The 23,618-nt window shown below is 42.4% G+C and overlaps 1 protein-coding gene across 5 annotated transcripts in view; it reads right to left on the bottom strand.

The window, feature by feature from the left end:
- GTDC1 (glycosyltransferase like domain containing 1) overlaps window positions 1-23,618 on the bottom strand; it is a 264,439-nt gene that overhangs the window by 75,953 nt on the left and 164,868 nt on the right. For 3 of the 5 annotated variants that reach the window (XM_044303929.1, XM_044303923.1, XM_044303928.1), the window contains one exon: window positions 9,754-9,919. The exons of the other annotated variants lie outside the window; for them this stretch is intronic. In XM_044303929.1, the coding sequence (XP_044159864.1) occupies window positions 9,836-9,919 (84 nt within the window). In that variant the 3' untranslated portion in view covers window positions 9,754-9,835. Of the gene's footprint in view, window positions 1-9,753; window positions 9,920-23,618 lie in introns of those variants that run through there. 5 annotated transcript variants of the gene reach the window in all.

The following is a 23,618-nucleotide window of genomic DNA, read 5'->3' as shown; positions in this document are numbered from 1 at the left end:
CATTCATGTGTGGGGCTGCTTCTCATCCAAGGGAGTGGGCTCACTTACAATTTTGCCCAAAAACACAGCCATGAATAAAGAATGGTACCAAAACACCCTCCAACAGCAACTTCTTCCAACAATCCAACAACAGTTTGATGAGGAACAATGCATTTTCCAGCACGATGGACTCTTTGCATAAATGTCATGTAATTGTCGATAAAAGCCTTTGAAACGTATGAAGTGCGTGTAATTATATTTCACTACATCACAGAAACACCTGAAACAAAGATCTAAAAGCAGTTTAGCAGCAAACTTTGTGAAAACTAATATTTTTGTCATTCTCAAAACTTTTGGCCACGACTGTAGAGTTAGGAGATCTGACATTGCAGCTCTGAATTGGGCCGAGCTGTGATAGCATACCCAGTCCGTGGGCAGGAACCAATCAGCATGTTTTGAAGATCTCGGGAAGGAGGAATCTGGCTTCACACCATGAAGTATCTATTTGTTGACCCAGCCTTGGCTATACCACTGCCCATGGATTTTGCCTTTGCTTTGCTCCTTTAGATTTGTTGCCTGCTACTTGTAGTTTGACCCCTCTGACTTTCACTCTTGGCCCATCTCCTGATAATGTCTTTGTCTCATCCTCCAGCTTCTTGAATCCTATCCTCATTCCTGGTGATGACACCTTGCTTAGGTTCCTGACCGCTTCTGTTAGAGACATTCCTAGCAACATATTTGCTGCCAGTCGTTGACTACTCTGGGGACAATGACCTGGGCATCCAACTGGGAAATTCAATACCTTCATGTTGGGTTAAGGGTGGGAAATGGTGAGATTCCTTAGGCTCTGCACTTCCACTTAGGTAGCACCAAACTGGTTCAAGGATCCACTTCAGTGAGAATCGCAAAAGCTCAAGTGATGAAGTCCTAAAGAGGTATAGGGTTCTGGATTCTGCATAAAACTCATTCACTGTATTCTGTAACCATTAAAGGGACTGTCCTACCATAACAACTCATCATAGGATAGGTGGCAAGTATCTTATCATTGGGGGTCTTACCTCTGGGACTCCCACCTATTACAAGAACAGGGTCCCAGAGTCCCCGGAGTGAATGAAACAAAAGTCACATATGCATAATGTAGCTCCACGAAATCCAGATGGGACTGATGGAGATGGCAGAGTACAGTCCCAGAGAGAAAGGAGACCAGCATGAATATCTTTCCATTTGCTCTTGCACCCTGTTCTCGTGATCAGTCAGATTAGATACTGATCAGTTTTCAAGTTATCCAGTCCGACCCTGGTCAATCAGCTTTTTATGGGAATAATAGGGTTTAAGGTTTTGCTTCACTAGAAGGATACACTATGGACTATAGCAGTGATGGCTAGCCTCCGACTCTCCAGCTGTGGTGAAACTACAACTCCCAGCAAGTTCCATTCATTTCTGTGGAGTTCTGAGAAGAACCAAGCAAGTGTACATCTTGGGAGTTGTAGTTTTACCATGGCTGGAGTGCCGGAGGCTAGCCATCACAGGACTATAGCTATACATACTATATACATGCACAGCCTGTATTTCTATATCAGTGGAACTAGTCTTACATTTCAATAAGAATTTAATAACACATAAAGCAGAAGATATTTGGCAAAGGTTATGTGATAGTTGGAGTACAACATGAACATTGCAGAAAAGGTCGTTGGCTCCAAAGACGAGAACATAATAAACCTGCATCTGCTGAGACAAACCCTCGCTCAGCCTACGTGTGGCGTGTGTGCAGCCATAGAGCTATCGTGGGATGTCACCTGCAGATTTATGTTTATTCTGAATATTATATCTATCTACATCTTTCATATCTCTGATCTCTATCCAGCTATCCACAGCACGTATCTCTGCAATAACCATCCATCTCATATTTATCAACCTATAGATGCATTTCAGATCTGTAATATCTTTCCATGGCTGTCTCTTGCTTTAATCTTTATCTATCTATATCTCCAAGGCTCTGTTAACATCTAATTTCTCTGCTTTCATTGGAGGTAAATGTTGGGAGTATTCTCTAACATTCTCTGGCAAACACCTCCGGCATAAGCCAATGTATAGGCATCAATCTAATATCTCTCAGATATCTATCCATCCCATGTCTATCTATCTATATCTTTCTATCTCCCAACTATCTAATATCTCACATATCTATTCATCTCATGTCTATCCATCTATCTAATCTCTATCTTCCTATCTATAGATCTCCATATCTATCTATCTAATATCTCTCTGATATCTATCCATCCCACGTCTATCCATCTCCCAACTATCTAATATCTCTCAGATATCTATCAATCTCACGTCTATCCATCTATCTAATCTCTATCTATATCCATCTCCCAACTATCTAATATCTCTCAGATATCTATCAATCTCATGTCTATCCATCTATCTAATCTCTATCTTCCTATCTGTATAATATCCCCATATCCATCTAATATCTCTCAGATATCTATCCATCCCATGTCTATCTATCCATCTATCTATATCTTTCTATCTCCCAACTATCTAATATCTCACATATCTATTCATCTCATGTCTATCCATCTATCTAATCTCTATCTTCCTATCTATAGATCTCCATATCTATCTATCTAATATCTCTCAGATATCTATCAATCTCACGTCTATCCATCTATCTAATCTCTATCTATATCCATCTCCCAACTATCTAATATCTCTCAGATATCTATCAATCTCATGTCTATCCATCTATCTAATCTCTATCTTCCTATCTGTATAATATCCCCATATCCATCTAATATCTCTCAGATATCTATTCATCCCATGTCTATCTCCCAACTGTCTAATATCTCTCAGATATCTATCCATCCCTTGTCTATCTCTCTATCTATTAACTATCTAATATCTCAGATATCTATTCATCCCATGTCTATCCATCTATCTAATCTCTATCTTCCTATCTATATAATATCCCCATATCCATCTAATATCTCTCTGATATCTATCCATCTCATGTCTGTCTATTCTACAATGTAATTATGGATACATTACACACTGCATCAATGTACATATCCAGTAAGCTGATACTGTATCCATCTACATGTACTCATACTGTACACATGTAAGGGGATACATCCTATCACATAGGTCAGTATTACGGCACAGTCCAGAGCAGGCGTCCTGTCCGTACCCCTGCACATCGCCATCTCTCTGTTTATGTACACAGACCCCATTCCCCATCATCAGGAATAATCTGAGAATGGAGCAGTTTATCCATCATCTGCTCTCCACACCCTCCTCGCTTTCTCCCACCCCTGTGTTATGGCAGCGCAGATTTTCCTGGCCTTGTACCACGACTCTAGCGTTCCAGGGGCAAATGCCAACAGCGAGCAGCAGCCAGAGAACAGAAACCAACCAAGGGAATGTTATCAGAGATGATGACAGGACTATGGGCAGCGCCGGCTCTGCTGCGCAGCATCTTCATCCGCACCTGAACCATCGGAAAACGCATACAGTACCAGCAAAACTCCTAATGTCTACATTCTACGAATTAACTGCTTGGTGATCCCCAAATCATCTCTACAGAACCCAGCCCCTCCCTGCATTACATGGACTGCCTATTTATTTCAAAGGCTACCATGTAATGCTTCATTTCTCCTGTGGAGGCGCTGTAGGGAAAATGAACATGTGTTGCCTGTTTCTCCAGCAGATTTAGGACTTACAACTTGTGATCAGGTAACGGTCAGAGGACCTTTCCAACAAGAGGGGATTGAAAAAGGTGGACAACCCCTTTGGATGAACGTACCTGCAGAGGTGATTAAGGAGAAGCATTAATGAATAGACAGTAATGAAAAGTAACATTTGCGCATAATAATAATATCAGCGATACACAGATATTTTACACTGCTGCACTGCCCCAGTCTGTAAAGAATAATATTTTTGAAAGCATTATCTAATTCCTCTGTGACATCACCGATGATGTCACTGATTTAGCGGTGTTAAGAATGAGGTCATTAGCTACTTTGTATCCAACAACTACAAGATTTCCTGCGCTTCGTACATTTAATCTGAGCCACAGCTGCAGTTCTCTGTAAGGTCATAGCTACTACTACTGACCGCAAACATAAGATCTATACATTCAACTTTGAGAATCATATCGTTTTGGGTCAAATATTCATTCATATATTTTTAGCAAGGCTGAAACAGGTGTCCTAATTCCCTGCATATGCTAAGAGTTAAATGATAAAAATCTGACTGCCTAAAGCCACCACTAGGGGGTGACACCCTGTATACAGATTGAATCCAATAATGAATGTCTTCAGTTAAAGTGGTTTTCTCATGAAAAGTATTTATCGCCTACAGGATCAATGTATGGTTTCTGGAGGATCTCAAGTGGAGCGGTGCTCATCCATGCACTTTTACGCATGGGTTAGCACTGTCATGGAACTGACAGAGATAGTTAAGCGCTGTGCTCAGCTATCTTTGAATAAAGCGCCAGTGCATATACAGGACCCCTGTTCTAGTGATTGCCGGGGGTCCTATTGGTGAGTCCTCAATAACCTTTATGACCGATTCTGCAATTAGGTGACAAATGCTTTAATGTGGTATAACCCCTTTTTACTCCCCTTAGTGGTGGACGGAGGCCGCCAACCTTCTATTATTCAGTTCTGTGTGTGAAGGGAAGCTGGGAATTTGGACATCAGTATTAGAGATTCGGCTCTTTCCATGGCTAGCCATGTGGCCTTTAGAAAAGGTCAGCTGAGTCAACAGGAGCACAGCAGTTTCTATAGCAGTGGATGCATGGAATAGCCTTCCTGCAGAAGTGGTAGCTGCAAATACAGTGAAGGAGGTTAAGCATGCATGGGATAGGCATAAGGCCATCCTTCATATAAGATAGGGCCAGGGGCTATCCATAGTATTCAGTATATTGGGCAGACTAGATGGACCCAATGGTTCTATCTGCCGACACAGTCTATGTTTACCGTTAGTTAAACTTTGTTGGGAGATCCTTAATATCTTAAAGGGGTTGTCTGGGTTGTTACTTTTAATGCAGTGGCACTATTAGAATAATAATAATAAAATAAATTATACTCACTGTCCCAACCCCCCCTTTGTTCCATTGTCGCTTCTCCGTCCCTCCCCACAAGGCTCTGTTTTCCTGACTGCATCAGTAAAATACCGCCCCTGACTGCTGCAGCCACTCACTGACCTCAGTGGTCTAGTGTCACATATCAATGAGGCCAGTCATCTCTGTGGTGCTGAGAAGTTAAGAGCCACAGACAGAGCTGGAATGGAAAGCGCTTGAGATGGTGAATATACGTTTATTATTCAAATAACGTCCTGGCCATGTTTTATTTTTATAAAACGTATTCTGCTTCCTGTCCTGGCTCTTTAACTTCCTCTTTGTTTGGACAGCAGAAGGCCTGTGGCAAGAGGCAGCCGCCCTGTGGTGACTCAATCACAGCATTGCACATTACACTGGTAAACGCAACGCTTTTCTGTGGCCATTTTTATCTAGATCTATAAAGATAACAACAGAGCTGTCAAACTGTTATCCCGATTCTTCTAATCTATAATGATGGCAGAAAACCTCTTCCCCTCACAGCAACAGTAAACTGACTATGGGTTCCCTGTGTATATTGAAGTTTTATCTGTGCTAACTGATACAGAAGGACACAATTTTGTATTTCATTTTCAATGGTATACTACTGCCAAAATAAAATAAAAAAAGCCAAAAATTCAATACAGTGTTACGTCAGTGGGTGTTCACCGAACTGAGTCAACCAACCGGTTTGACTTTGGGCTAAACCTAAGGGCATTATCCTGGCAGTTCCCTGGTGTTCACCCCGTTCTGAAATTTCCCTTGGGATCAATAAAAGTGCATTGTATCATTAAGGCTACTTTCACACTAGCGGTTCTATTTTCCGGTATTGAGATCCGTCATGGGATCTTATTACTGGAGAAAAACGCTTCCATTTTGTCCCCTTTCATTGTCAATGAGGACAAAATGTAACTGAACGGAACGGAATGCTCCAAAATGCATTCCGTTTCGTTTGGTTGCGTTCTCGTACTGGAGAGCAAACCACAGCAAGCCGAAGTTTTCTTTCCGTCATGGAATGCAGAGCAAAATGGATCCGGCGTGACCTACAATGCAAGTCAATAGGGACGGATCAGTTTTCTCTGACACAATAGAAAACGGATCCGTCATTGCTTTGCTAAAGATAATACAACTGGATCCGTTCATAACAGGTGCCGATGGTTGTATTATCAGTAACGGAAGTGTTTTTGCTGATCTCTGCCGGATCAGGCAAAAACGCAAGTGTGAAAGTAGTCTTAGGGCTCTTTCACACTTGCGTTCTTGTCTTCCGGCATAGAGTTCCGTCGTCGGGGCTCTATGCCGGAAGAATCCTGATCAGTTTTATCCTAATGCATTCTGAATGGAGTGAAATCTGTTCAGGATGCATCAGGATGTCTTCAGTTCCGGAACGGAACGTTTTTTGGCTGGAGAAAATACTGCAGCATGCTGCGCTTTTTGCTCCGGCCAAAAATCCTGAAGACTTGCCTGCAAGGCCGGATCCGGAATGAATGCCCATTGAAAGGCATTGATCCGGCCTTAAGCTAAACGTCGTTTCGCGCATTGCCGGATCCGACGTTTAGCTTTTTTAGAGTGGTTACCATGGCTGCCGGGACGCTAAAGTCCTAGCAGCCATGGTAAAGTGTAGCGGGGAGCAGTATACTTACCGTCCGTGCGGCTCCCGGGGCGCTCCAGAGTGACGTCAGGGCTCCCCAGTCGCATGGATGATGTGATCGCATGGCACGTCATCCATGCGCATGGGGCGCTCTGACGTCACTCTGGAGCGCCCCGGGAGCCGCGCGGACTGTAAGTATACCGCTCCCCCACTACTACTATGACAACCAGGACTTTAATAGCGTCCTGGCTGCCATAGTAACACTGAAAGCATTTTGAAGACGGATCCGTCTTCAAATGCTTTCAGTACACTTGCGTTTTTCCGGATCCGGCGTGTAATTCCGGCAAGTGGAGTACACGCCGGATCCGGACAACGCAAGTGTGAAAGAGGCCTTACATTACAGGGATACAGAGATCTGAACTTTGCTGCAGGAGACCACCAAACCGCTACCTCCTGAAGTAGTCCTGGTGTGGTTGACAGCTGACTCGTGGGGTTAGAGACAGCAATGCGGGGCAACGAGAGATCAAGTACAACCTTTGTCAGTAACAGGTCGAGGTCAGGATAGGCAGAGTTCGGGCGAATATGGGAAACAGAACCGAGGTCAGGGCAGGCAGCACAGGGCCAGTGGGTAAATCACGCAGAGGTGTGTACACGGGCAGACAACAAAACCACACATCTTTGCAAGGAACTAGTGAGCGATGAACCTTATTACTCAGGCCCAAAAATGAACAGGTTACCAGCCACTGGCAGGTGAGGATTGGGAAGCAATGGTCCTTTAAGAGTCAGAGGGGGAATGCATGTGCGCCCTACGTGTGCATGGTGGAGGATGACTGGCAATAGGTTGCAGCCTGAGGGAGGAGACAAAGCAGGCCCGGTAGGCGGATCTCGCAGCGGAAGGAGGGTCTGGTTCACCGGATGAGTGATGGAAGTGTCCATTTAAAACTTGGCACAACCCCTTTAAGACAATCTTTCATTGTTTGCAAACAGTAAGGGTACTTTCACACAGTTCCGTCGCCGGAACTGCCTGCTGGATCAGGCAAAATGTATGCTAACTGATGGCATTAGTAAGACTGATCAGGATCCTGATCAGTCTTAAAAATGCCTGATCAGTCGAAAAAATGCATTGAGATGCCGGATCCGTCTTTCCGGTGTCATCCGGCAAAACAGATCCGGCATTTAATTTTTTCACTTTTTTTTTCAGTCTGCGCATGCGCAGAACGGAAGGACGGATCCGGCACTAATACATCCCTATGGGAAAAAATGCCGGATCCGACATTTAGGCAAGTCTTCAGTTTTTTTTTGCTGGAGATAAATCCGTAGCATGCTGCGGTTTTCTCTTTTGCCTGATCAGTCAAAACGACTGAACTGAAGACGTCCTGATGCAAACTGAACGGATTCCTCTCCATTCAGAATGCATGGGGATATGCCTGATCAGTTCTTTTCCGGTATAGAGCCCCTGGGACGGAACTGTATGCCGGAAAAGAAAAACGCAAGTGTGAAAGTACCCTAAGGCTACTTTCACACTAGCGTTGTTTTAATCCGGCGTTCAATTCCGACACCGGAACTGCCCGCCGGATCCGGAAAAACGTGTGAAAACGGATTACATTTGAATCCTGATCAGGCTTTCGATCACAATGAAAAAATGCATTGGAAAAAACGGATCCGCCATTTATGGACTTTGACTTTTTTTTTCACATTTTTCGGGTTTAACATGCAAAAGCCGGATCCGTTTTGACTGAACACACAGGGCCGGATCCGGCGTTAATGCAAGTCAATGGGAAAAAAGCCTGATCAGGCGTTCAGTCAAAGTGTTCAGGCTTTTTGGCCGGAGGTAAAAATACTGCATGCTACGTTTTTCTGAAAAGCCTGATCAGTCAAAAAGACTGAACTGAAGACGTCCTGATGCATCCTGAAGGACTGACTCTCCATTCAGAATGCATTAGGATAAAACTGATCAGTTCTTTTCCGGATTTGAGCCCCTAGGACGGAACTCAGCGCCGGAAAAGAAAAACGCTAGTGTGAAAGTCACCTAACACTTTAAATATTGGATTTTGTACTCGTTGCCCACTCGCCTCCCTGCCGTAAGAGCATTCATGTAACACATAAGGTGACTGTCAACATCTGCATAAATCTCTTTATTGAGTCCAAGTCTGAAAACATCACGAGGAAAAAAATAATATATGTGAAATCCAGCGATGATAAATAATCTCAAGACTCCACTTATCTGGAAAGTGTTGGAAAAATGTATGTAAAGTTGCCCGTCCGCTCTTTTATCTATTCACTCCAAAACAAGTGTGCGAGCGTGGAGTTTATCGGATAGATGGCACTGTGCAGCAGATTTCCCATGTTACTATGAATTACAGCTGTTTATCTTACAGCCTTCTTTAAGATTAATTAAATGCAAATGCAACTCTGCGGATCATGGGAATACCTGCCAGACCTCTCATTAATACCTTCACTTAAAAACCTCTATGCCAGGGAGTCATTAATTCGAGGAAAAAAAATAAAAAAAATTATGACGATGGCCTCTTCGGCTGCAAAACAATTCATGGATGGCTGCCCCGTTTAGCCTAGTCACACTCTGATCCTCCTTTTAGACCCTGTGGCCCTTTGAGGACACAATAAGGCTCCGACGATAACCTGGCAGCATAGGTAGAAATCCAGCCAAGTGTGAATGTTTGAAGCAGTAGCTTTGGCTGCCATCGAGTCGGCGAAAAAAAAAGAAAGAATTCAGGCACCATGTCATCCAGTACAAAGGATAAAAAGGGATTTATCCGGAAATTCGATGTGGCACCACATATGGTATACATGAGCGCCGTTATACAACAGGCCACAGATTTTTTTTCTCTTCTTCAGTTCTCTCCGGCATGTGAAGCTTGAAGACATGTGCAAGCATCCTAACGTTTCGAGGAATGTGTGCCTGATTAGGAGCCGGGGCGAGAAGGATGATGGTGGTAGTAGCGGTGGCTCCGGAGCTGCCACACGTTTGTGGCAGATGGCTTTGTGTCAGCGATGACAAGAAGCCAGGCTCGGCTTCCTCTGCAGAGTCTGTGTTTTTTTTTTTGTTCTTCTTCTCCTTTCCCTCTGATCAGGTAAATATGGGCACACTTTGGAAAGTTTCGACAAATTCTGCCTTAGGCGGCAAGTTTGTGACTTAGCCCCATCTGTCACAGATCTTTCCTGGGTTCTGCTGAAAGAAGAGACCTGAATTCACCGTTCAGAGATGCCCAGGAATACGGAGCCGTCTCACCCTGCGGAAGGAAAGAGAGAGAGAGAGAGAGAAAAAAGTATATTAACTGTTCGGTGACAGGCGGGGGAGAGGTTTTTCATCCTGAAAAATGAGCAATTTCTAAACATGACCATATTGCATTAGTGCGTATTTACATTCTCCGGCTATAAATAATACATTGTTGTTTCGCTGGAGTCATGAATAACATTTATATACTGTGTATACATATATAAAACAAGGAGATCTGAGTGTATAATATCTGACATCAATGGGACATGCTAGGAGCTGGATTATCATCTGTCAGAGACAGGTATATACAGTAGGTACATATAGGAAATTTCCGATTTGGCTCTCTTTTCTCGGCTTTATGCTTGTGGTCTCAATATTCCAAGTTAAGTAGCATTTTTGCGCTGGAAACAAGTGCCGGATGATCAGATTTCTGGATGTTTGTAGTTTGATTGTGGAGTATACAGATTACATACATTATATTACAAAGTATCCCCTGTGGTTTCACATTGGACTTCATGTAAAATGTACTGAGAGTTATAACTATGAAGGGCTAGAGAGATGGATAGATACAGAAGGGGACCAACAACTGTGTCCATGTGTTGGTGTATCTATCTAGATAGGGGGGCGTACCAAAGAATCATGGCTCCCTTAGATAAATTTGCAATGGGGTCTAACTCAACCAGGTCCATTTTTAGCAGAGATATCAAAAAAGCTTATGATTAGTTTCCCTAATGCACATGTGCAAACATAATGCACACAGTGATGTAATTATAGTGGGACAATGCAGACGGTGATGTAGTAATAGAGCAAAAATGCAGACAGAGATGGTGTATTTTATGGATAAATGTTCTCAGTGAGGTTACAGTACACAAATAATGTACAAGTGATGTCACAGTACAGGGATAATATACACAGTGATGTCACAGTACAGGGATAATACACACAGTGATGTCACAGTACAGGGATAATAAACACAGTGATGTCACAGTACAGGAATAATAAACACAGTGATGTCACAGTACAGGATAATACACACAGTGATGTCACAGTACAGGGATAATAAACACAGTGATGTCACAGTACAGGGATAATAAACACAGTGATGTCACAGTACAGGATAATAAACACAGTGATGTCACAGTACAGGGATAATAAACACAGTGATGTCACAGTACAGGAATAATAAACACAGTGATGTCACAGTACAGGGATAACACACACTGTGATGTCACAGTACAGAGATAATAAACACAGTGATGTCACAGTACAGAGATAATACACACAGTGACATGTCACAGTACAGGGATAATAAACACAGTGATGTCACAGTACAGGAATAATAAACACAGTGATGTCACAGTACAGGAATAATAAACACAGTGATGTCACAGTACAGAGATAATACACACAGTGATGTCACAGTACAGGATAATACACACAGTGATGTCACAGTACAGGGATAATAAACACAGTAATGTCACAGTACAGGGATAATAAACACAGTGATGTCACAGTACAGGGATAATAAACACAGTGATGTCACAGTACAGAGATAATAAACACAGTGATGTCACAGTACAGAGATAATAAACACAGTGATGTCACAGTACAGGATAATAAACACAGTGATGTCACAGTACAGAGATAATACACACAGTGATGTCACAGTACAGGGATAATAAACACAGTGATGTCACAGTACAGAGATAATAAACACAGTGATGTCACAGTACAGAGATAATAAACACAGTGATGTCACAGTACAGAGATAATAAACACAGTGATGTCACAGTACAGAGATAATAAACACAGTGATGTCACAGTACAGGATAATAAACACAGTGATGTCACAGTACAGGGATAATAAACACAGTGATGTCACAGTACAGAGATAATAAACACAGTGATGTCACAGTACAGAGATAATAAACACAGTGATGTCACAGTACAGAGATAATAAACACAGTGATGTCACAGTACAGGGATAATATACACAGTGATGTCACAGTACAGAGATAATAAACACAGTGATGTCACAGTACAGAGATAATAAACACAGTGATGTCACAGTACAGAGATGATACACACAGTGATGTCACAGTACAGAGATAATAAACACAGTGATGTCACAGTACAGAGATAATAAACACAGTGATGTCACAGTACAGAGATAATAACACAGTGATGTCACAGTACAGAGATAATAAACACAGTGATGTCACAGTACAGGGATAATAAACACAGTGATGTCACAGTACAGAGATAATAAACACAGTGATGTCACAGTACAGGGATAATAAACACAGTGATGTCACAGTACAGAGATAATAAACACAGTGATGTCACAGTACAGAGATGATACACACAGTGATGTCACAGTACAGAGATAATAAACACAGTGATGTCACAGTACAGAGATAATAAACACAGTGATGTCACAGTACAGAGATAATAAACACAGTGATGTCACAGTACAGGGATAATAAACACAGTGATGTCACAGTACAGAGATAATAAACATAGTGATGTCACAGTACAGGGATAATAAACACAGTGATGTCACAGTACAGGGATAATAAACACAATGATGTCACAGTACAGAGATAATAAACACAGTGACATCACAGTACAGAGATAATAAACACAGTGATGTCACAGTACAGAGATAATACACACAGTGATGTCACAGTAGAGGGATAATAAACACAGTGATGTCACAGTACAGAGATAATACACAGAGATGTCACAGTACAGGGATAATACACACAGTGATGTCACAGTACAGAGATGATACACACAGTGATGTCACAGTACAGAGATAATAAACACAGTGATGTCACAGTACAGAGATAATAAACACAGTGATGTCACAGTACAGAGATGATACACACAGTGATGTCACAGTACAGAGATAATAAACACAGTGATGTCACAGTACAGAGATAATAAACACAGTGATGTCACAGTACAGAGATAATAAACACAGTGATGTCACAGTACAGGGATAATAAACACAGTGATGTCACAGTACAGGGATAATAAACACAGTGATGTCACAGTACAGGGATAATACACACAGTGATGTCACAGTACAGGGATAATACACACAGTGATGTCACAGTACGGGGATAATAAACACAGTGATGTCACAGTACAGAGATAATAAACACAGTGATGTCACAGTACAGGGATAATAAACACAGTGATGTCACAGTACAGGGATGATATACATAGTGATGTCACAGTATAGGAATAATGAATCCAGTGATGTCACAGTACACAAATAGCCAGTGATGTTACAACACATCATTATACAAACAGTGATGTGGGTGTAATGCACACAGTGATTAGACTAGATAGATATAATACTGCCATACAGAGCCTTAATACAGTAAGATCACCGAATAGTTTCCAATATACAGCATCCATATGATCTTGCCAGAGCTCACATAATACTGTCATATACAGCACAAATAATACCACAGGATGGTTCCTAAATAATACGCAGTATCCAAAAAATATTCCCCCTTAAAGATCCGACACAACAATTCAATTCTAGAAGAATAAATATTTCCCAAGTGGTTTTAGTTTGATCCTCAGTTTACCATCTTCAGGGGCAATTCCCTATTTTTCATCCTATAATATCGTCGGCCCCTGATTACACAGATTTTTCCAACACTGGGTAAGAAGATGAATAATTTGTGTATACAACAAACAGCCCTCCCTTCTGATGGGGATGGTACCTGGATCGGTAATGAAAGAAAACATAAAGAAGAGGAAACCGACTGAAATGAGTAACAACAAAGAAACAGACTAAAAAGTTCAGATGGCGACAGGAAGGAGAAGAGCAGTGAAGGTAAATATTAAAGTAAAGACAGGGAGACGGAGCCAGATTCTAGTTCACGAGGCCTCCGCTACTGTATGTGAAAGCTGTTCTTCATTAAGTGACAATGGTCTGGTCTTCAGAGCGATTGGGAAGCATCATTAGGACTTGGTGCGGTTTTGCTGCACATCAATGAGAATCAGCCTCGGCTGGTGGCGGAGACGACTCCGATATGTTTGTGCCTTCAGGCTGGAGACATTATTTGTACATGGATACGAGACTATATGATAAGTGGCTCATCATATAACAATGCAAACATGGCCTAATTAGCTTGAGGAGTCCTTATTTCCAGACATAGACAAGGCAAAATCTACGATTCCTCTGTTGCTGCTTTACTTAAGCTACAGCTGTCTGATCTACATGTAAAAGTTTCAGGATCAAGGCAATGATGATGAAAAAAAAAACAAAAAAAAAACATACGGTACATAAAATCATAAGACTTGCTGGAAGTTTTCCCACCTGTAGAAAGCTTCACTATACTGGAGGACCATGGACAGGTCTAAACCTAGGAGAAACCCAGGCCATACGTATGTCCTATAAGGATGGTGCATCACTAGCGACCCTCTTCTTTGAGCTAGAATGGAGAACTGCTATGTAGAGGTGGACCAGACATATCAATGCAAAACATGGTTGGCCATTCATTTAAATGGCTACTACGTAATACTATATTTTTCCAGCCGTCAACAGACCCGGCGTTACAAAGCAATGACAGCAGGAGTTGAAGCAGACAGTCTTTGTGAGATAACCCCTTTAAAAGCCCCTGTAGTTTCTGTGCTGTTGATACAACATATTGCTTGTACGGCATGCTTAGGATAGGTCATCCATTTGTAATCAGGGTGGAACCCTCAGGAGTGCCAAGGTTCAGAAGAATGATAGCCAAGTGGCACTGCAGCCCTTTTATTGTAGAACATTACATAGTGAAACCCATGCGGTCATCGCTACGTGGAAGACGCTCCTCAATCATGAAAAAACCTGCAAGCTGTATGTGGCTTCCAATCCACACCGTGTCAACCCTGGTGATATATTACTGCAGATGAGCCCATCGCTTAAAGGGAACCTGTCACCTGGATATTGGGCATAGAGCTGAGGACATGGGTTGCTAGATGGCCGCTAGAACATCCGCAATGCCCAGTCCCCATAGCTCTGTGTGCTTTTATTGTGTAAAAAAAACAATTTGATACATATGCAAATTCACCTGAGATGAGTCCTGTATGTGACTCATCCCAGGGACAGGACTCATCTCAGGTTAATTTGCATATTTATCAAATCGTTTTTTTTTACTCAATAAAAGCACACAGTGCTATGGGGACTGGGTATTGCGGATGTGCTAGCGGCCATCTAGCAACCCATGTCCTCAGCTCTACACACAAAATCCAGGTGACAGGTTCCCTTTAAGTCAGTGGGTCTAAACGTTATTCAGTCTTGGGAAGTCCAAACCAGCTACAGAACCCCCCCTTTCCTCCACTGAAGACCCCACCATTTTGTGAAACCATGTCTCTCCTTTGACGTTAGCGGATGGATGCAGCCTAGACACTGTCTGCCAACTACCATGCCTCACCGATGCATCTCCTTGGCCATTTTTCTTTGGCACCACATCTCTTCTCAAACAATATGGGAGAGAGACGAGGCACGGGTAAAACATGTAGAGATGCATTGCCTCCACCCTTGCTTAGAATCAGTCTATGGATCCCCAGAGATCCTACTTCAGTCTCCCAGGGTCTTACAGTATCTGGGAACCACTGGTATCCACCAACAAGATTTTAAAAAGGGTCGTCCAAGATGAGAATAATGGTCAGCTTGTTGATCTGTCCATGGGCTGTGTTTGGAACTGGACTTTGTCGCATATACGGTACTTGAATTGAGATGAGCTCAATGGTAATATCTCCTGGATGGACACTACAGTCCTCACTCAAGAGCGACTGGTTGGGAAACGTTCGGTACATTTCTCAGTAAGGAACCGGCCATAGGTCACTTGCGATTACTGCACAAGGTAGATTAAGACTCTTTTTCTTTCTTGGGCATACGACTAGTATAACCATTCACCAAGGTATGTTTGAAGTGCTTTACCCCTCACTAATCTAGCGCTATCACCAATTTTGAGGGGGTAAAAACTGCAAATAGAATCCATTTAAAAGGGTTGTCCACGTTATTTTTGCCCTGTGCCCTGATGAAATAACAAAAGCACTTCCATTCACCTTTCCAAGCCACGACAATCCATGGCCATCACTTCATCCTCTCTTGGCAGTGATACGTTGTACAGGATGTCAACTCTGCAGCCAATCACTGGCTTCAGCTGTCTCGGGCAGTACACTGCTGAAGCCAGTGATATGTGCAATAATGCAATAAAAATGATACAAATTATAACTTTGATCCAGGTGCTACTTGGTATCCAGTCTACAAACTGTAACAGGATGTCCATTTTGGTAAACAACAGAACTCCAATCCCCCACAGGAAAGATCTGTGCAAACAAATGAAACAAGGAGATATTCAATCACTTATCTGAAGGTGAAACGCCCGATATTCTAACAATCCCATCCTCTCGTTTATATTATTCAATATTGTAGTTTTTAATCTTCCTGATCCTCCCTTTGCCAATAAGTTGAAATACTCAACACAAACATCATTTTCCTTCAGCTTCATCACTAGTTCCCTGTTTACAACCTAAAGGTCTCTCTTCCATTGTGTGTGTCATAAATTATAAATGGATGTGTACTTTCCTCTCACCAAATGTGTATCCATCTGCCACCCTATTTATCCGATCCCCTTATCGTGGTAACTATGTTTCTTTTTTCTCTATAAACATTTCTTTTCCCCTGCCATATTCTTCCACCCTGAAGAGAGCACACCGGCTGCTCGGAGGTTTTCTGTCTCCTGCCGTGAAGGGAGAGATGGCATTTTGCATTAACCAAATTGAAAAAGGATGCGGAGCTAGATCTATGCTCCTGGAAGTTGCTTTAAATACTACTGACACTAGTTATAAGTCACAGCATATCATACGTTACTAGCTTCGCTGGATAAGCTAATTGTCCAGGAACCCTGCTGCTATTTCTTCAATGACTCCTGAAGATTTGCAGCGAAGCTATGGAAGCAGGCAGTGTTTCTACAAAGTCACTTTCGAGTTCAGGCTCATGAAGAAAATTCTGTTTTTGTAAGTAGATGTCGACTATGTCTATGAAGACGACTTGGTACTTTGTAACCTAAAAAACAAAGCTCTACTTCCCCTGCATAGACATAGAATAAAACGGGAACATTTTGGCTTCTATAAACCACCACTAGGTGGAACATAGGAGCTTACTGCATACTACAAGTATACTAAACTCACTAAGAAATCTGTATGCAATGAGCTCACAAGCTCCCCCTAGTGGTGCAAGAAGTCAATTTTAGATTTAATTCTACCTCTATGCAGTACATTTGGTCAGACCGCTACAAAGATATTTAATCAACACAAATTTACTTTGAGCATAAAATATTCTTCTTTGGATTATTCTCTAGAAAAAGGGGTTCGGCGCTGCAGCTAAAAGATCATAGGGTTCTTTTATGCTGGGGCTAAAATCATTTCTAGATACTTACCCGTTATAATCTACAGAAGGTAGAATGTGAAAAAGTAGCATAAAAAATGTATGTAGTTCTATTTTGCTGAAATTAGCGAGCGCTCTGTCCTCCCATAGAAAGGAGAAGACTACATGGCTTGGCCAGTACACCTTTCAGTTCAACAGATATATGGGTGAAAACGAGATACAAAGGACAAGACCGGTAAAAATCGTGGACCCTTCTTTATTAGGCTCCAAAGATATTAGGCTCTGTTCACACAGAAGCCATTACCCTTTGATGGATCTATGGGGGACACCACTGATTTTAGAGTCTAGTGGGCCACCAGCATTTTTGATGGCAGGAAATGTGCAATAGACTGCGTTATTCTTGCTGTCGAAGACACTGGAATGGCCAAAGAAGGCTTCCAACGTAAGTGTGAAGGTCATACTGTAGATCAATGGTCCCCAGCTGTTGCAAAGCTACAACTCCCATCATGCCATGCCTGCGGTTGTTAGGGCATGATGGGAATTGTAGTTTTGCAATAGCTGGAGATCCATCAGTAGTTTGAGTGTGTGTATACATATCAATAACCCTAATAGATACTGTACATATAAAGGTTTCTTTTTAGAATGTCATGATTTCGAGCAGCCTTCTAAGGTGACCTTCCTATACTTTAGGAGGACACGCTTCTATTCACATAGGTGGTCTACCCCATGAGTCAGGTGATCGCGTGTGCCATCCCTGAAGGTCTCTGGTTTCTTTTAAATGGATATAAACGCTACAGTGAGCGTAATTAGAAGACATCTAGAATAAAAAAGTGTAACAAGAATTAGACAACAGAAGGTCTGTAACAGCTATGTCAGGCAATCTGTTGGAAGACAAACCGCAATTGCCCCCCTCCTGAGAACTCGAAAGTTTTCTAAGCAAGAAATATAATTTGTGATGGGCTCAATACAAACTATAAAAATAATGGCTGGGGGGGGGGAGAACGTGTGTAAAAGGTGTGAGATGTAAGTATCCTCGGCTAATCAGGAGAACCCGGGGACCATTCATCTAGGTAGTAGTATTCAAAATTGACTCAAAAGGTTATAGAACAGGTTGTAGAATACAGTGCTTACATGCACACATACACTATATATATCTTCTCCTTCTGTAACATTGCAACCTTTCTTTCCCTATCTGTTCGACCCTGAGCAGTATAGGAGATGGAAACAGTCAGCAGACTAGCTGATGCTGAAGTGACTTAAAGGGGTTGTGCAAGAATGGGGGGTGAATTTGCCCCCCCCCCACTCTGCCGAACCTGCAAATGGAAGATAATTTACCTGCTTCCCGTTCCATCTCCTGCAGGCTAGGCTCAACCAATGTCAACTTTCGTTTGACATCACCGCAGCCAATCCCAGCCTCCCCTTGCATCACATGACCATTTGTCATAACGAAAGGGGAGCCCGGACACCACCGTGGCCTGTGATTGGTTGCGGCAATGTCAAACAGGATGTTGATATCGATGGAACCCAGGCCTGCAGGAGAAGGAGCAGGGAGCCGGCACTGGGATAAAGTTGCCAAACCCCCTTTATTTTTGCACAACTCCTTTAATATGACTTTGTTTTTACTCTACTAACAGCCTGGACACCTGAATATCTGATTCTTGACCATCACTGTGCACTCAAAGTACTAACCAGAGACCTGATCAGCTTGTTGACTATTTAATGGCAGCAAAAGGACAATTATTGTACACTGCATGGGACGCACACAAACTGAAACCAAATATGGATTGTAACAGCTGAACTCCTCTCCCCTCCCTGCACAGGTGACAGAGCATGCCCACGACTATCCACCATAGAAGTCAATGAGTCTTCTCCAGACTATAGGTTCCTATGGTCTACTCGGCTGCTGTAGAATATTTATAAGTGCAGAAAGTAGAATAAAACATCTTTAAACAGAAAATAGAAACAGATTAGAAAAACAGGTGTTAAAATCTCCTTATATAACATACAGATATAGAGGATACATTCTGATGGCCGGCAAAAACTATAATTTCCTCTATGTCAGAGATGCTTTACATGCCTCCTAAGTTTCATATACACAATCAGAGCCATTTTGGAGATACCCCTTTGTCCTCTACTAGGCCTCAGCAGAAGCTCCATCTGACCACTGACATTGTGCACAGGTACAGACAGTGTGGTCACCCATGCAAGACATCATTCTGATGAAGACTCTCTTCTACATCTTACCATAATAAATAGGTGGAAGGAAGGAAAAAAAAGATGAAAGAGAGAAAAAGGAAGGAAAAAAAAGATGAGAGAGAGAAAAAGGAAGGAAGGATCAGTATCCATATAGATTTTTTATACTTTTCCTTTGATTTTCCCACACATTTGAAAACCATGCTTTGGTTACCTGCAATATTTGGCTGTAAATGGACTTACAATGTGTTTGAGCCCGGAGCACTGGGACAGGTACGAGGCAAGTTCTGTACTGCACTCCAGCATATGTTGGCGCTATACATACATCTATATTCATCCCCACTAACAAGCACGACATGATGTGCAGGACGCTGCCTATAACACAGACTCCTGTGCGGGGCGGGAGGGGGGGGGTGAAGGGAATGTAAATGTGTGATCCAATCTTTATGAGGCTGCAGCGCTACATTTGCATAGGAGTTTTGTATTTCATCAAACTTATGTAACATGCCGTGGAGCTGTATCTGCCACATCTGGTTTGCATCCATCCATAGAAACAAAATATTATAGATTAGATGTAAACTTAACATGCAGCTTTAACCGATTCGAGAGATCCAGAACTACCCAGAGACTGAAAAGATTACAGGACTGTACAACTGAGAAGAATGAGGCCGGTACAAGGGGCTGTTCACACTGGTGGGGGGGGGGGGGGGGCACTCTGCTGGGACACGTCATGGTGGCAGCCATGGGAAATGAAAGGTCAATAGAAAACCCGGGGATTCTATCTAATTCTATCTTCTTGTGTTTCCAAATCTTGCTGGTTGCCCTTAGTAACAGACAATAGAAAGAATACTCTTTTGGTTCTCAGGGGAGATCAGCGCTAGAGGTGTCTGGCAGTAAAAACACATGCATGCTCAGCTAAGCCAAGCATGGACGTGTCTGGATCGCTGACAGCAGTCTAACGGTGGGGCTGATTCTGGCAGGACTCGATCTAATGAGTACAGCAGTGTCTTCGTTGTACCCACAATGGCTGATGTTTGGGAGGAGGAAGATCAGGCTGTAGAATTTCAACATGCCCATCCTTTACAACTGCAATAGGATGGCTGACAGCTCTTTTTACATAGGCTGAGGGTCAGGACAATTTTCGAGGACAAATGTTCATACGAAGATTGGAGAAGGAGTTGTCAGAGAAGCTGGAGAGACCAAACGGTGCAAGTAAAAAAAATGATAAAAAATCATAGTTTTCATCTGAAAATGTAAATAAAAAGGCTCCAACGGTACCCATAGACAATACCTATGGTGGCTGAGAAATCTGCTTGTGTTTGGACTTTTGGAAAGGATAGAGCCATTAAAGTGGTGTTTGCTGCCATTCCGTATACAGTATCTGACATTGTATGTCTTTAGTGAAAGACGCCAAATTTATCAAGATTATTACTCATCATTTATGTGGCCCCTGTGTATGTACTGTTTCCGTACAGGATATGTAACACAATGTATAAACTTCACCAGCAGAATAGTGAGTGCAGCTCTGGAGTATAATACAGGATGTAACTCAGGATCAGCACAGGATAAGTAATGTATGTACACAGTGACTGCACCAGCAGAATAGTGAGTGCAGCTCTGGAGTATAATACAGGATGTAACTCAGGATCAGCACAGGATAAGTAATGTATGTACACAGTGACTGCACCAGCAGAATAGTGAGTGCAGCTCTGGAGTATAATACAGGATGTAACTCAGGGTCAGTACAGGATAAGTAATGTATGTACACAGTGACTGCACCAGCAGAATAGTGTGTGCAGCTCTGGAGTATAATACAGGATGTAACTCAGGATCAGCACAGGATAAGTAATGTATGTACACAGTGACTGCACCAGCAGAATAGTGAGTGCAGCTCTGGAGTATAATACAGGATGTAACTCAGGGTCAGTACAGGATAAGTAATGTATGTACACAGTGACTGCACCAGCAGAATAGTGAGTGCAGCTCTGGAGTATAATACAGGATGTAACTCAGGGTCAGTACAGGATAAGTAATGTATGTACACAGTGACTGCACCAGCAGAATAGTGAGTGCAGCTCTGGAGTATAATACAGGATGTAACTCAGGATCAGTACAGGATAAGTAATGTAATGTATGTACACAGTGACTGCACCAGCAGAATAGTGAGTGCAGCTCTGGAGTATAATACAGGATGTAACTCAGGATCAGTACAGGATAAGTAATGTATGTACACAGTGACTCCACCAGCAGAATAGTGAGTGCAGCTCTGGAGTATAATACAGGATGGGACTCAGGATCAGTACAGGATAAGTAATGTATGTACACAGTGACTCCACCAGCAGAATAGCGAGTGCAGCTCTGGAGTATAATACAGGATGTAACTCAGGATCAGCACAGGATAAGTAATGTATGTACACAGTGACTGCACCAGCAGAATAGTGAGTGCAGCTCTGGAGTATAATACCGGATGTAACTCAGGATCAGCACAGGATAAGTAATGTATGTACACAGTGACTGCACCAGCAGAATAGTGAGTGCAGCTCTGGAGTATAATACCGGATGTAACTCAGGGTCAGTACAGGATAAGTAATGTATGTACACAGTGACTGCACCAGCAGAATAGTGAGTGCAGCTCTGGAGTATAATACAGGATGTAACTCAGGATCAGTACAGGATAAGTAATGTAATGTATGTACACAGTGACTGCACCAGCAGAATAGTGAGTGCAGCTCTGGGGTATAATACAGGATGTAACTCAGGATCAGTACAGGATAAGTAATGTATGTACACAGTGACTGCACCAGCAGAATAGTGAGTGCAGCTCTGGAGTATAATACAGGATGTAACTCAGGATCAGTACAGGATAAGTAATGTATATACACAGTGACTGCACCAGCAGAATAGTGAGTGCAGCTCTGGAGTATAATACAGGATGTAACTCAGGATCAGTACAGGATAAGTAATGTAATGCATGTACACAGTGACTGCAGCTCTGGAGTATAATACAGGATGTAACTCAGGATCAGTACAGGATAAGTAATGTAATGTATGTACACAATGACTGCACCAGCAGAATAGTGAGTGCAGCTCTGGAGTATAATACAGGATGTAACTCAGGATCAGTACAGGATAAGTAATGTATGTACACAGTGACTGCACCAGCAGAATAGTGAGTGCAGCTCTGGAGTATAATACAGGATGTAACTCAGGATCAGTACAGGATAAGAAAAGTAATATATTTAAAAAGACACAACTTTTTATGCAGATTTGTGTTTTTGAGGTGGACATTTGCTTGAACTTGCTAAAGTCATACTGGTTTGTATGGTAGCATCACATTTTCTCATAGTGAAAGCGTATGACATCAGGCTGCAAACTGGTTACAGGCAATATAATGGAAAAATGCCTCCATTCAGTGTCTTACACCTTCATGGGTCCATGGGGCTTCTAGAAATGATTTGCATGAGGCTTATACTTTAGTAGAAAAGATGCCAGCAGAGCAGCAGGTGACAGAAGTCATGTCACCTTTGACAAAATGTTATAGGTGGTACTGCCTCTGACTCTCTTCTAGTTCCTCGCCCCTTCAGACACTGTAATTGTCTAATGCGGTATCCTAACGTTACCAATAAAAGACATTATGTCCGATATAGAAGTACATTGTGACCAGCAGACTAGCACCTCCAAACCATAGGAAATAAAGTGCGGGCGCATGTTACCACGCTGCAATGCAAAAGCAAACAGCAGCACACTGCTCCATGTGCAAAGGCCCATGCAAACACTGCAAACATGGATAAATCTAAATTGCATTACTCCTATACTTACTACAGTATATATGAAAACTTGCAGATCTCTGATAAAAATTGTGTTGGGCCCATCTACCAGCGACAAGGTGGCTTCCAACAGACGGGACCTACACTATCAGACTTGCCTACAAAATTCAGGGCAATATAGAATCCAGCAAAATTATACTCTGATTAAAAGCCCTGGGCAGATATATAACTTAGAGTTGGGCTGTCAAAGAGGACAAAAGCCTGGGTCATAAAGACAGGTAGAAGTAACATTGCGTGGTTGGCCTTAAAGGGAAAAAGACGCCTCACAAGGGATCTTATTATTCTGTATA

This window comes from Bufo gargarizans, chromosome 8 (genome assembly GCF_014858855.1).
Source record: "Bufo gargarizans isolate SCDJY-AF-19 chromosome 8, ASM1485885v1, whole genome shotgun sequence".
Classification (NCBI taxonomy): Eukaryota; Metazoa; Chordata; class Amphibia; order Anura; family Bufonidae; genus Bufo; species Bufo gargarizans.
Note: the sequence above shows the minus strand (reverse complement) of the source record. Positions and strands in the feature narration are given on the sequence as shown.